The sequence below is a fragment of the Strix aluco genome, chromosome 17 (genome assembly GCF_031877795.1).
Source record: "Strix aluco isolate bStrAlu1 chromosome 17, bStrAlu1.hap1, whole genome shotgun sequence".
NCBI lineage: Eukaryota > Metazoa > Chordata > Aves > Strigiformes > Strigidae > Strix > Strix aluco.
The window spans coordinates 2,863,281-2,875,862 of record NC_133947.1 but is presented as its reverse complement, the minus strand read 5'-3'; the positions used below and the strand labels follow the sequence as shown (position 1 = coordinate 2,875,862).

The 12,582-nt window shown below is 40.7% G+C and overlaps 1 protein-coding gene across 4 annotated transcripts in view; it reads right to left on the bottom strand.

Annotated features, from left to right (window-relative positions):
• Window positions 1-208: 208 nt before the first annotated feature.
• Window positions 209-12,582, bottom strand: part of NKAIN4 (sodium/potassium transporting ATPase interacting 4) — a 54,057-nt gene continuing 41,683 nt past the window's right edge. For 2 of the 4 annotated variants that reach the window (XM_074843554.1, XM_074843556.1), the window contains exons 5-7: window positions 10,999-11,059; window positions 7,789-7,873; window positions 209-2,581 (exon numbers count right to left, since the gene is read on the bottom strand). In XM_074843554.1, the coding sequence (XP_074699655.1) occupies window positions 2,572-2,581; window positions 7,789-7,873; window positions 10,999-11,059 (156 nt within the window). In that variant the 3' untranslated portion in view covers window positions 209-2,571. Of the gene's footprint in view, window positions 2,582-3,049; window positions 3,138-7,788; window positions 7,874-10,998; window positions 11,060-12,582 lie in introns of all 4 variants that reach the window. The other 2 variants (XM_074843555.1, XM_074843557.1) reach the window with 2 other exon arrangements.

Genomic DNA, 12,582 nt, shown 5'->3' with positions numbered 1-12,582 from the left:
CTAATGAAAACTAGAGGAGGTAATTAAGTGTGGAATATGATCCATGGTAGCTTGTCTTATTTTCTTTCTTCTCAGACTGATTTTTGATGATTTATGGCAGTCATTGATACTAAATGTTATAGGCTTACCTGAACATTAAGTATCTTTTAATAGAAGTAAAATAAATTACCTATGTTCATCATAATAGAGAATGGTAGGTAAGAAGCTACTCGGTCATCACACTTGTATTTATTTAATTGATCTTTACCAGTGTGTATTAAAGTCGAGAGGCATGCTGTTAAGTGCATAGTTTGATGCTTAGTCTCTTTAGAGTACTTGGCAAGTGGTTTTGATCAGTTTTATTAGTAAATGACATCAAGGCTTAGTCAGTTTGAGAGGTATAGTGTTAAAAATGTGCAGACCTCAAAATAATTCAAAGAGTTCCTTTTGAATTCGTCTTAGCATCTAGAAAAACTCCTTCCTGAAACTACTAGTGAAATGTTTCAGCTGTTCAAAGCTGAAACTGTGCTTTCTCCACCATCTGTGCTGAATTTTGGTTGCTCTCAAACAAGGCCAATCAAGAATGCTGGTATCTGATAGACAACATTTCTTGCTGAGGAAAAGAAATCATATTAAACCAAAAAGTGTGAAGTCAGTGTTTTCTGATGAGGAAAGGGAAGATTAATTTCAAAAGCCCCAAATAAATGCAATCTCTCATGGAACAGTGTCGTTGACTAGAGGATATGTATTCTTCCATTTCTTTTTCTGCCCTCCAGGGAACATCAAGTGGGCAAGTAGGAGTGAATAGAATAGAAATGAACTGACTTCAAGAAGAGGTGGAGAAAGTGCTAGGAGATTGTGTGTGCACACTATGCATGCTGTCAAAATGGTGTAGTAGCTTGTGTTCCACTACGATACATATTTTAACTTGGTAGTGGCACAGTATTGACTAATATGGGAGGTAGTTATGTTTTATCAGGCAGAGGGTTGAGCTATTTCTTCCTCAGATGATGGAACTAGTATCAAACCAGTAACTGTTCTGCTCAGTCAGAAGCTGTAGCTTCTACTGGCTAAAAGAGGAAAAATACCTACAGAAGACAACATTTTTACTTGGCTGTACTCAGGTTATCAGGTTGCAGTGTGGGTATCTGGAATGGAAGTTGCACAGAAACAAAAAATGTTCTCTCAGTGCTTATACTTTTGGGTTTATAGAAGAGGATTTTGCTTCCTGGATCCTTTGTAATGGGACAAAAAAAGTGCATCATTCCATCTTTGACTTAGCACTTAACGTTTTTATTTCTTTTCATTCTTCCCTCACGCTTCCCCTCCCTAGCATGGCTTCTAGCTTGACTCTTCTGAGAAGCATTACTCAAAAATGCCAAGTAATCTCAAACAGATTAGGCAAGACAATAAAGAATTGCAACAGCACTTGGAGCGTACCAGCCACGGAAGGCTGACAAGTGCTCTTTCTCTGCTTGACACTTAACACGCTGGGAGACGTAGCTGACAAAACTGACATTGTGTTTTGTTTGTTTTTTAATTAATTGCTGCAGCTCATTAATGCAACTTAATTACACTTATATTGCCCTTTCCTTCAGCCCATTCCCTCCCCTCAAAATCATCCTGTCATAAAAACCCCCTTCCATCAGGATGTTGCCAGGTTTGTGCCTGGAATAAGTGTGGCTGCTCAGTGAAGAAGGCAGGTACAAAACCACCTATGACCCATGAAGAACCAGGCATTTCCCAGCGTCCTGCAGCAGGCTCAGCTGTGCCTACAGCTACACCAGTGTTAATTTAATGTAGATGGGCAAACCCAGAGTAAGCTACAGCTGCTCTGAGAATGGCTTGGCATGTTGAAATGGGGCTAAGCTCCATGCTGAGTATTTGGTGCTTGTACTAGTTTTTAGCTGTTCAGCATTATAGGAGTTAGGTCACAGAACACTAAAATCCAGGACAAATGCCTACTGCTAAGGTGCTGACCATGTCTACAGAATAGAGAATGAGGAAGGGTGTCCTGGATGGGTGGGGGAAGAAGGGAAGAGCTCTTATCTATAACTTAAAAAAAAAAGCGCCTAAATAACTCAAAAGTAAATAGTCCCACCTAGTTCCATCCAGGCAGGGAGGAGGTGAAGTTGTGTTAGGGGATTTAGGCTCTCTTCAGAACAAGGGAAAGGAGAAGGGGAAGAAACTAACTACACAACATGTGAAATGTCCCAGGGTGTTATGCAGTGCTTCCTTCTTTATGGATCCATGGTGCAAGGAAGCAGCTCCGACTTCAACTGTATCACTTGAGAGAGGCTCTTGGTGAACTTGTTCTGCCTGGGGTCTTCAGGGCTGTGCCATTTACTGGCCAGTACCACCAGACTACAGTCGGAATGGTTCGTCAGGGCACTTGGAGAATTAAAAACCAACCACGTGGCCGTTCTTCAATGTACATTCATTGCATTTGAAAAGAAGACAAGGAACAAAAAATGGAATGGAGTTCACCATCCTGCATTTCCTCTGCCAGAGATCCAGGCCACAGGAGATTGTTTCCTGCAGCACCTTTGATGGTGGAGTGCAAGGTTTATCCATCCTCTGGCTCCTCTTTATTTACGCAGGCCTGTAGTGGGGAAAAAAGTGAAGGCAGGGCATCAATGTGAAGCAAGTACTAAGTTGTTTACTTAAGATAACAGAAATGGTGTGGAAATAATGAAAGCAAAATTGTTTGTTTTTCTCCTGAGTTTTTAAATAGGATTGACTATAGATGAGGAATAGGACTGAGAGCTCAGAGGTAATGTGGTTAAGCAGTCGTCAAGTCTGGAAAGAATGCTATGCATATGCCAGACCTGAATATACTGCAGTTAGGCTAAGGAATAGATATAAGCCAAAGTATTAGATCTATGTGTCCTCAGCATTTGGAGCAGCATAAAATTAGGTTAGAGATTTTAAAAGCTAGAGGTCGTCTCTAGAATAAAGTAGCTTCTTGAAATTGCAGTGATGTGCTTTTTGTGTAGATGCAGCAGTATAAGCGGATCTACTTTTGTAGCCAGCAGTAAAGATGAGTGAATGTTTTCAGCTGAAACATCACCTCTTAAACAGGCAGCTTCAGGTTGATCAAAACAGTGTGTAAATTCATGTTGATGTTCAGCAAAGTGTTTGTTTGGGAAAGGATCTACCTAGAAAGAAAAGCAGAAGCATTTTGTTTTGTGTTCTTTCTCTCCTCTAAACAAAGTGGGATTTTTTTTTTTTTCTGTTTAAGTAAAAGTTTCCTTTGTAAACTATTCTGGTGATCAGACAAAGTGTGGAGGGGGTGGGAGGAAAACAATCCTAAAGGAGTTCCCCCCTCTCCTTCCCCCAGTGTTTCAGTGTGGATTTTGATTTTTTTAATTGAAGAACATTATTTGTGTACTTGTACCTGTCAGTTAATCTGAAGAACCTACTTTGAACCTGGAACCTTGTTACATGGGGTCTAGTCCTCAGTGCTGCATGCTCACAGCTGCTTCCTGCCTATGGCTAGCAGTCAGACTGCACCACAAAAGAATTGATCAGGGAACAGTAAAGTGAGCAATCACCAGCTGGAGCCTTAGATCATTCAATTAACCAATACCTCCTGTTGCTACCCTGTCAATACTGAAGTCTCCATCTGATAAAAGTCACACCCCGTGTTACCAGAGGGCCCTTCCCACTGGTAGATCTGAGGAAAGCCAAGTCAGTGAAATGTGGCTGCGCAACTAAAATCAAGTTAAAGCTCTTAAGCCATTAATGTAATGTAGTACTTGGGGTGCCAGATCACAGTGAGTGTCATGGACTGGAGCCTCACAACTGTGCAGTTCACTGCTTGGTCTTATAAATACAGTCTTAAAAGGCAGGAAGATCTATTGCTCATCTCTCTACCTTTTAAATAAATGGAGACTACATCCTGTCAGCCGGTGGGTTCTTGATTTAGCACTAAGTCATGTACAAAATCATGCTTTGAGACGACTCTGCTTTATAATGGAGATTGCATAGTGCTGCTTTCTGAAACAAAATCAGAGAATGATGTCAAAAGACTGAATGGATGCAGCAGGCAGGAAGTGCTGACAAATGATGGTGATGATCTGGGCCTCCTCCAGTCTTGGCAGGTAGAGTGGGTACTTGGAGATAACAGCTTTAATCAGAAACTTCAAAGCTGTCTTGGTTAACCCTTTCACAGTTATCAGTGCAAGAATGTTTCCTTGCCTCAAATTATGAGAGTTCTGTTACTACAAGTGAACAGGAAGAAAAGCAACCCAGAGCTGATGCCCTGTCCTGTGTAGCTGAAAAGAAGAGTGTGGTGCAAGCAGGCACAGCTGAATTTGAGCTTCAGCTGAGGGAGAGGTAGGACCTCAGCCTTTCCTTCCTGAAAAATCATTGGAAATGTTCTCTTTTGGCCTCAGGAGAAAAACTTCAGTTTTCAAGAAGTGATTTATTATCCTTTGGCTAAGTACTTTGACCCAGAAACTCATGCACTGAAGACTAACATATCTTCTATCAAGATTCCTAATATATTATTATTAAGTAATTAGTGCAATGCCTTGATTGGTAAGCAGCAGTTAAGACTAAGGGTAATTCTATTACACAGTAAAACTTCTAGAACAATTTTTCATGATCATTTGAGTCTCTCTTATTTAAGCTTGTGACCTGAAATAGGAACTATCACAACCAAACCTCCCTGGGGTCAATGAAATGTAGAACAGAAGCAGTTGTGGAACCTGAAATAGAAATAACTGTATTTATAGAACATCATTGTTGCTGTGTGAGTGGTAGAGGTGCTAATTAAGATGAAGCACACTTAAATCGTGTCTTTGCAAGCAACAGTACAAAACTGTTGGTTGATTGTTGTTGCTGGCTTTTTTTTAAAAAAAAAAAAAAAAAGAAAAATAACACCTGACTCGGTAATTTGTGAGGTTTTCCACTAACTGGAGACTTGCAACTGAAGTCAAGGAGGTCAGCAGATTACCATGATAAAGCTGGGAGGTAACTGGATTGTGGTCTGGAAGTACCTATTATCAATAATAGTTTGGGGAGATGTTTTCTCCTCCTAGGAGGAGGCAGAGGTATTTAAGAACTCCTTTCAGTGGAGTTGCATGGAAGCTAAAGGGCAGAAATGTGGTATACACTTTGAATACTGAATTTAGCAGCTGGTAACCACTGAAGTAGGCTGCCAAGGAACACAGCAGTTTCCCTTTAATGTGTCTGAACTGTGACAGCATATTTAAAAGTTATTTAACTCATAGACTACTGCTTGATAGAGAGGTTATGGGGGGCTGGTCTTAGACTATGCTCATCAGTCTAGATCAATGTCGCTGTTTTGTGGGGCCTTCAGATCTATGAAAAATCATAAATTTGGAGAGATAAAGAAGAGAGATTAGGGAAAAATGCAAGCCAGGACAAGGGAAAGGACACATTAGGAGGAGAGGAAAGAGTATGATCTCATCAGGAAAGGATAGCTAAAACTGGAGTGAATAGGATAATTCCATTAGGGAATGAAGGAAAGTGAGCCTGTTAGAGTTGTGGCAACAGGGCAAGTGCATTATCAGGAGAGCAGCTGACTACTGACGGGGGGTGACGCCATCTGAAAATGAAGGCTCACGGTTGCAGTTAGCTCCAGGTCAGTAGTTGTAGAATAGATTTGATTTTGTTCAGCATTTCCTTCAACAAAAAGGAGTTTAAAACTAGAAAGCCCATGTTCCTGACCCCTAGCTGTTCCATAAATTTCAACTTGGAAGAAGTTGGATGTATTTGTGGTTTTGCATCTTCTTGAACAGGGTATTAAAAAAAAAAAAATGCCTTCAGTCATCATGAAATGATTCTCACAGCAGGACAAGGGCATCTGGCACTCAGTGCCCCAGACTGCAAAACTCCATGGCATCATTAGTCAAGACTCAAGGATCCGTTCCTCCCCTCACTCCCATTCATACACATAGAAGAAAGGCAAGAGCTAGTCTGAAATAAATAAACACAAATTGCTATTTGGTGGCTGCTGTGAAATTTATAGAGGGCCACCGTATCTACTGCTCAGCAGCTGTTTTCACCTCCCAGTAGCTAGAAATAAGTATTATATTGGGCTGGCAGAAGCTATCAATAGATAAGTGATGGTCTGAAGAATGGTACTGAAGAACAGCAAAATTATCTGTGTACTTCATTAGTAGCTTACCATCTTGTGGAGCCCCATGAAAGGAAGTTCTACATTGCTAGCTTCTGTTCATATTACAATCTCCCCACACAGTAATTTATAAGTACTAGCTTCTTTCACAAATGGGATTTGTCATTTTAAGAAAAAAACAGCCCCAACCCCATACTGTGACAGTGTGATGTTTCCTCAGCACACTGCTGTATCAGGCTAGTAAATCAGGGAGCTGCTTAAAGCTCCACAGCTTCTGCAGACTGGAAAATTCCATCCTACTGTGACAAAATGAGAGGGAAATCAATATTTAATCTCTGTAGTATCCCTTCTAATAGTGCTGTAGAACCCCCAAAGTTACAGGGAATTTAACTGCTTTGCAAAAATTACTTGTTCTCCTGGTCTTGTGCTGTGTGCTGCAGTGACAATGTGGGTGGTAAGTCCATACTACATTAGAGGGGCACATCTACAAACATATTTGGGTGCAGTTTTTCTTTCTTCAACCCCACTTTTCTTCTCCATCCTCACATCCTTCTTGGCAGGCCCCTCTGGTAACATTATTCCCAAGAAACAACCTCCCTTCACAGCTGTTTTTAAAAATTTCTGCACGTTGAACTGCCTTCTTGCAGCTCAATTTAGAGAGTATCAAAAATTCAGATCTAATTGCTGCTTTAAACAGATAATACTGGCCTTCATGTCTGAGAATCTCATTAAGAACCAGCTTTTAAGTGGACAGTGTGAAAGTGCAATCGTGTGCCTTCAGCAGTGAAAGGGATTATCAGAGGGCAGAAGCTGGAATTCAACAGTGGATCTTTATTAGTGGGATGAGAGGAGTTGCTGTGGCCAGCTCCCCTTTCTGCTCCCTGCTCTCGGATGAACTCTTGGGCTGCCCCACATGTAGAAGCCTCTGTTCTTGTAGGCCACAGAATATAAGGGAAAAAAAAAAAAGAGAGAAACCTTGAGAGCAAACCTGTGCCATCCTGCATACAAACCATCTAATGCTCAGTTTAGTTTAATTCACTGGTGTGTTAGCTTTGTACCCTACAGGTTCCCTAGAAGTACCAGATGATACAGGCAGACCCCGTACCCAAGACAGAGTCAAATTTTGTGGTGCTACCATGAGAAGATTATTGGAGGATGACAAAGACAGGGCCAGCGATCAAAATTGCATGGATGTATAGGTCAGAGTTCAGTTATGACTGTCCACAGAGCTAAAATACAGCTTAAATAACTAGATGTTGTGTAAATTTTATCCCAGTAAAGATCTTTCATTGAGGCTTTGCCTGACAATTGAACCTGGAGAGAGTCATGTTCTGTTATGGCTTACTCTCAGCATCCACTGACTGACTTCCTCACAGCTCCTACCTTTACCTGCTTGGGCACCATTCACTGCTGAAAAGCCTCTTTTTGCTTTCTTCAAGGAAAAGGCATCCAGTAGTTTGTTTACAATAACATCCTATAGCTGGCCCCACTGCTATAAGCCAAATACCGCAACACCAGCTTCACCCTGGGAACCTGGGGCTGAGCAGGGGCAGTTTCACCCCTTCTGGTGTCCACTCGTTCATGCCTGAAAAACCTGCTAGAGAAATCAACCTGCAAGGAGGAAAAAACCCAAACCTGTGGGACCCTTGAGCCATCAGACTAAGAGCCATGCATAGCCTCTTAGCCCAGGAGATGATACTTACAGGTATGTCTGCTTGAACAAAAGGTTGGTGGGTTTTTCATTGACATGGTAGAGAGGAAATGGATCAAATCCACCAATGAAATCAACTGAAAAAAAATCAAAACTCAAATAAATAAACAAACATGGCCAGAAAGTTGAAAGGAAATGAAAGAAAAAGTTGGTGCGTGTCATGGCATAACACAAAAATTAGTGAGAAAACAGAAAAATGATTTTTCAGGTATGGATTGCCTGGTGGAAATCTCTGCCTGTACAGACCTCTTCTCTGGGATCTCCTGGGATGGGCACGTGTGCCAAAGAGAAGATTCAGCTAACACAAGACTTCAAGCAGAGCTAACAAAGACTCCAGAAAAACAAAAGGGCGTCCCTCAGCCCCCTTGGATGTTGCCACCATGCTGTGACTTCACATGAGAACTGAGCTGACAAAGCCTCAGCCATTCAGCGATGTGCTGAAGGAAGGAAGCTGGGGAATGGCTTGTGAGTCAATGCCAGCCGAGAAGTTGGCAGCACAGCAATCCCCATGAAGGTTATATAGTGAAGTGGGAATTTTCTCGCCCCACTTGTCTTTCCTGCAAGACAGACAATAGCAGCTTTGGAAAACTGCAAATACCTCATTATCTTCAGCTCTGATATTTTTCATGTCCCCTCTGCCAACTCACTTTCTTTTAGTTGTATACAAATAGGAACAATACTTCCCTTCTCCAGTATTCACATAAGGGCAATGTAACTAAACAAGGAAAGTTTTAAGTGACAATTCCCTTAGTAACCACAGAAGAATTTTCCAAGTCTCTCTTAGTTCCCCTGAAATTAGGCCAAGTCTATATTACTGAGCTGGCCAACGTAGCCAGGTCAGTAGGGGTATGATGTGTGATTTGTGACTGACCTAGCAGGCCTTACAAAACCCTTCAAAATAGATCCAGCTTAGACCACTTTTCAGTGCCAAGTTAGTGCATTTTGTTTGCAAGTGTGAAAGCCATCCTGTCCAAATGCCATTTAAAAATAACTGGAGAGTCTTATTAACTATGTAAGTGCCTGTTTACATTTCTTTCCTGAAGGTGGCACTATTATTTTAAATTTTAGCTGAAGAGTTTTGGTATTTTTTAGTGAACAAACAATAGAAAAAATATTTACTAAATATATTGGAAGTGAAAAAAAAACCCCTCTTAAAATATATTTAGAAACCCAAGGTATTCTCACAAATTCCATCTTGATGGATAGCTTCATGCTGATACTGTGATTTTGGAACAACTGTCAGTTGATGGGTGAAATCTGTAGAGGGTCTAAGTTAATTGGGGGGATAATTCCCAGGAGTTTCAGTGAGACTTGACCTTTTCTCAGACACTTTTAAAAATGTTTGAGTATTTTAAAATCAAGGCAGTCTGCAGTTCTAAAAAACAGATACTAACTGTATTACCTCAGTTATGGAATGTCTAAATTAGGAAATCTTAAAGAATTGCAATTTTCAGTAACTGTCTAGTACTTTGAACAAACAGAAGTCCTATCATCTGAGTGCCCAATCATGGAAGCACTCAAAACACAAGTCACTTAAAAAAAAAAATCTTAACTGTGGTTCATTGCTGCGATATATTACAGTGCATTAGCACATCTAAAATATTCTTGCCCACAATTCAGCATTAGTAGATCCCTACCGCTGTGTTTTCTCATGAAAATCACGTTAGCATGAGCTTCCTGATTAATGTGCCTCAGCGCTTATAATTACTTCATGCTGCATATCAAAGCAACATTTAAAGGAAACCACAAATGGAAGAGAAAATTAAAACGCAGCTCAGATTTGTCTGGGTCACTGGAAGGATCTACCACTGTGAGTGTGAAATATTGATGGTTTGTCATTGTTAATTATTCAAGCTGGCATTTTAACTCCAAGCTGGGAAACTGGGAGGGAAAAGGAATTTATTAGTGGAAAAAAATTACGTATCCTGAAATTAACAGCTCTGCATTTCTAGATAATGCTTCCTTCCATGTGGCTGCCTCTCCTAAACGATCGTTACTATAAAAATGAACTCTGTCAAGTTATCACTTGGCGATATTCAGAAAGGAGCTCAGAACTCAAGCTATTTAGCTAATAGAAGAGCTACAGGATAATTTTTAAAATATTACTTATAATGTAGCACCTTCACTAAGTGCACTGCCAAGCTCTAAACAAATGATCAATAAAGGCAGGAGAATGAGTTCAGCCACACAGGAAGGAACAGAAAAACATGAGGACAAGTCAGATAAGCAGTGCATCTTATCTCACTCCTATGAAATCAACATTCTTCACATACTTTCAAATATTCAGTTCAAAGCTGTTGTTTTTCAGCTAACACTCATGCCAGCTGCTCTTTAAAACAGCAAAGCTACTTGGAGAAACCTAACAAAAGTCTTAAAGAAGTGATACTTGGGTATAAAGCCTTTGGATCTGGTCCTTACCTGGAGTAAACTGGCCTAGACCCAACACATTGCCAAAGAAATCAGACTTCACATTTATTTGAACCCTATGCATCCATTCTTTTGTTTGTAAAATTATTGGTCTCAAAGGGATTTTTAGAAGAGCAAAGCAATGCAGGACCAGGTTATGGATATCTGCATAGATCCCACAGACCCACAGGATTCCTCTGAGCCTTTGCCCTTCTCTGGCACGTGTCATAGTGAATGCATAACACTTAAGAGATTTGTATACCCAACATGAGGGAGTCAGCTCCTTCCTCCTCATTGTAATTCAAATACAGTACTTCCTCTGCTTTTAAATTAAGTGGTCAGGTCGGTCCTTGGCAAGAAATCTCATGCTCTGCTTCATCCTCAGCTTCTGGCATATGATACTCAGCAGGTGGCTTACTTGAGTACTGGGCTGTATTCCGTGTTGTAGGTACTCTTAATTACAGTGGTAATACTTCAGTAGCATTATTCTTAAGCTATATAAGCTTGAGAGCAAAAGAAGCTGCCCCATTTCTCTAAAGCTTAGTCTGAGCGAGAAGCCAAGACTAAGCTTTTTTTGTGCTGAAAGTGTAGCAGAATTACAGCATCTAACACATGGTGACATGGGGAAAAAAACCTCGCAGTAAAAATAGCTGATCCTTGAAAAGTAGGTAGTGCCATATCACATAGAGAGATGGAAAGAAGTCTGATGGCAACTCAGTCCTGATAGACAAACATCTAAGAGAGAAAGTAAAATTTAATAAAACCTTTGCTAAGGGATCTGTTGATAAATACTTACAGCTGTCTTCTTCTTCTGTAAAAACACTAACAACGTAACAGGCGTAGACAAAGCCCACCAGCTGGAAAATAGAGAGAATAAATCATTTTAGCATCAGTCTTGTGAGGTTGGTCAAAACCCACTTGGCACAACTTCAACAGCCGGTATTTACTCTCAGCTTGGCGGCATTACTGTAACGGCAGAGCCAAGTCGTACTACTTGTAAGGTAGGGGCTGCAGGTGTAGGCTTAAGGGAAGACACTGCTGGGAGCATTCTCAAAGCTCAAAACTAAAAAGTTGCAAGAGCCATCCTCACCTTCAGAGCAGCAGCCTGCTGTTGCTAGAATGATTGGCGAGAACACGGGCTGGCTTTGTTGACACTGAAACTACCGTGCTAAGTTTACTCTCTGTAGGAAGTGATGGGCATGCAGGAGAGTGCCTCATGTAACCTTTTAGACAGATAACTACATACTGGACAGACACACAGATGTACAGGGGTAGATTTTATTAACAGAGGTCCAGGGACAAGAAGTCATCTGCTCTGTATTCCTGTCATAAGGGGTATGCAAGGGAAGAGAAATTACTTTGGTGCAAGAGCTAGCAACAAAATGTGAGTAGTTTTTATGCAGATGAGATAGAAACTTAGTTAACCATAGAAATGGTGTTGTACTGGCAGCAATGTTCAGAGACACTGAAATCTTTGCTAACTTGAGCTTGGAGATCAAAAATTCATTGGAAAGAAATCCCAGTCTTATTCTAGCTCTACAATTTCTAAGGTGTCTTCTGAGAATAAAGACTCCTGCATGGACTAATTAAGCATCGGGTCTGCAAAGTAAACGGGCCAGAGCACAGTGAGAAGCAGACAAGATGATAGCAGTGGTCTTAATTCACAAATTGCATAGGTTAGCAGTAAATTGCCACCTCCTGGGAACCAGATAGAAGCAGGGAAGGAGCAGTAAAACAACAGGGTGCCTCTCAAATAACAGCCATCCTGGCATGGTGTGGCCCTCATGGCAACCCTTTGCTTAGAGCAGTCTTTAGAGCAGAAAACTAGACTGAACATTAAAAAAGCAATTTAAAGTAGCCTGGTGGGTCTGTTCTTAGTTGGTAGTTTGTAGAAGCTCTAAAGCATCAAAACTGCCTCATTCAGCTTCAGTAGCAAGTTATTACTCAGCCTGAATAGAGAAACAAACTTCTGGTACTAAGACAGTTAAACATTCTAGATCCAGCAGGGTTTTATTTTGCTTTGCCTTCTTCCTCTTAATCAAATATTCTCTCCCATCCTTCATTTTACATCTTTACATAACACCCCACTTAGCGAGATCTTGGTTGACAGTAAATGTATTAGTAAAGTTATTGTGAGACGTAATTGTTTTCCACTGTGAACTCAATTCTTTTGAATGAGAGTTAGAATGTAACATGCAGTGACTCACTCTAAGGGAAGACAGAATGATGCATGGTAGGCCTTGAAAAGTAGAGTCCATTCATTTTTAATATGACAGAAAAATACATCACACCAAAAAAAAAAAAAAAAAAGCACGATAATGAGATTTCTACTGGGGAGTTATAAGGCACTTGTGAGTTCTCCAGCTCTCCCTGACAAAAC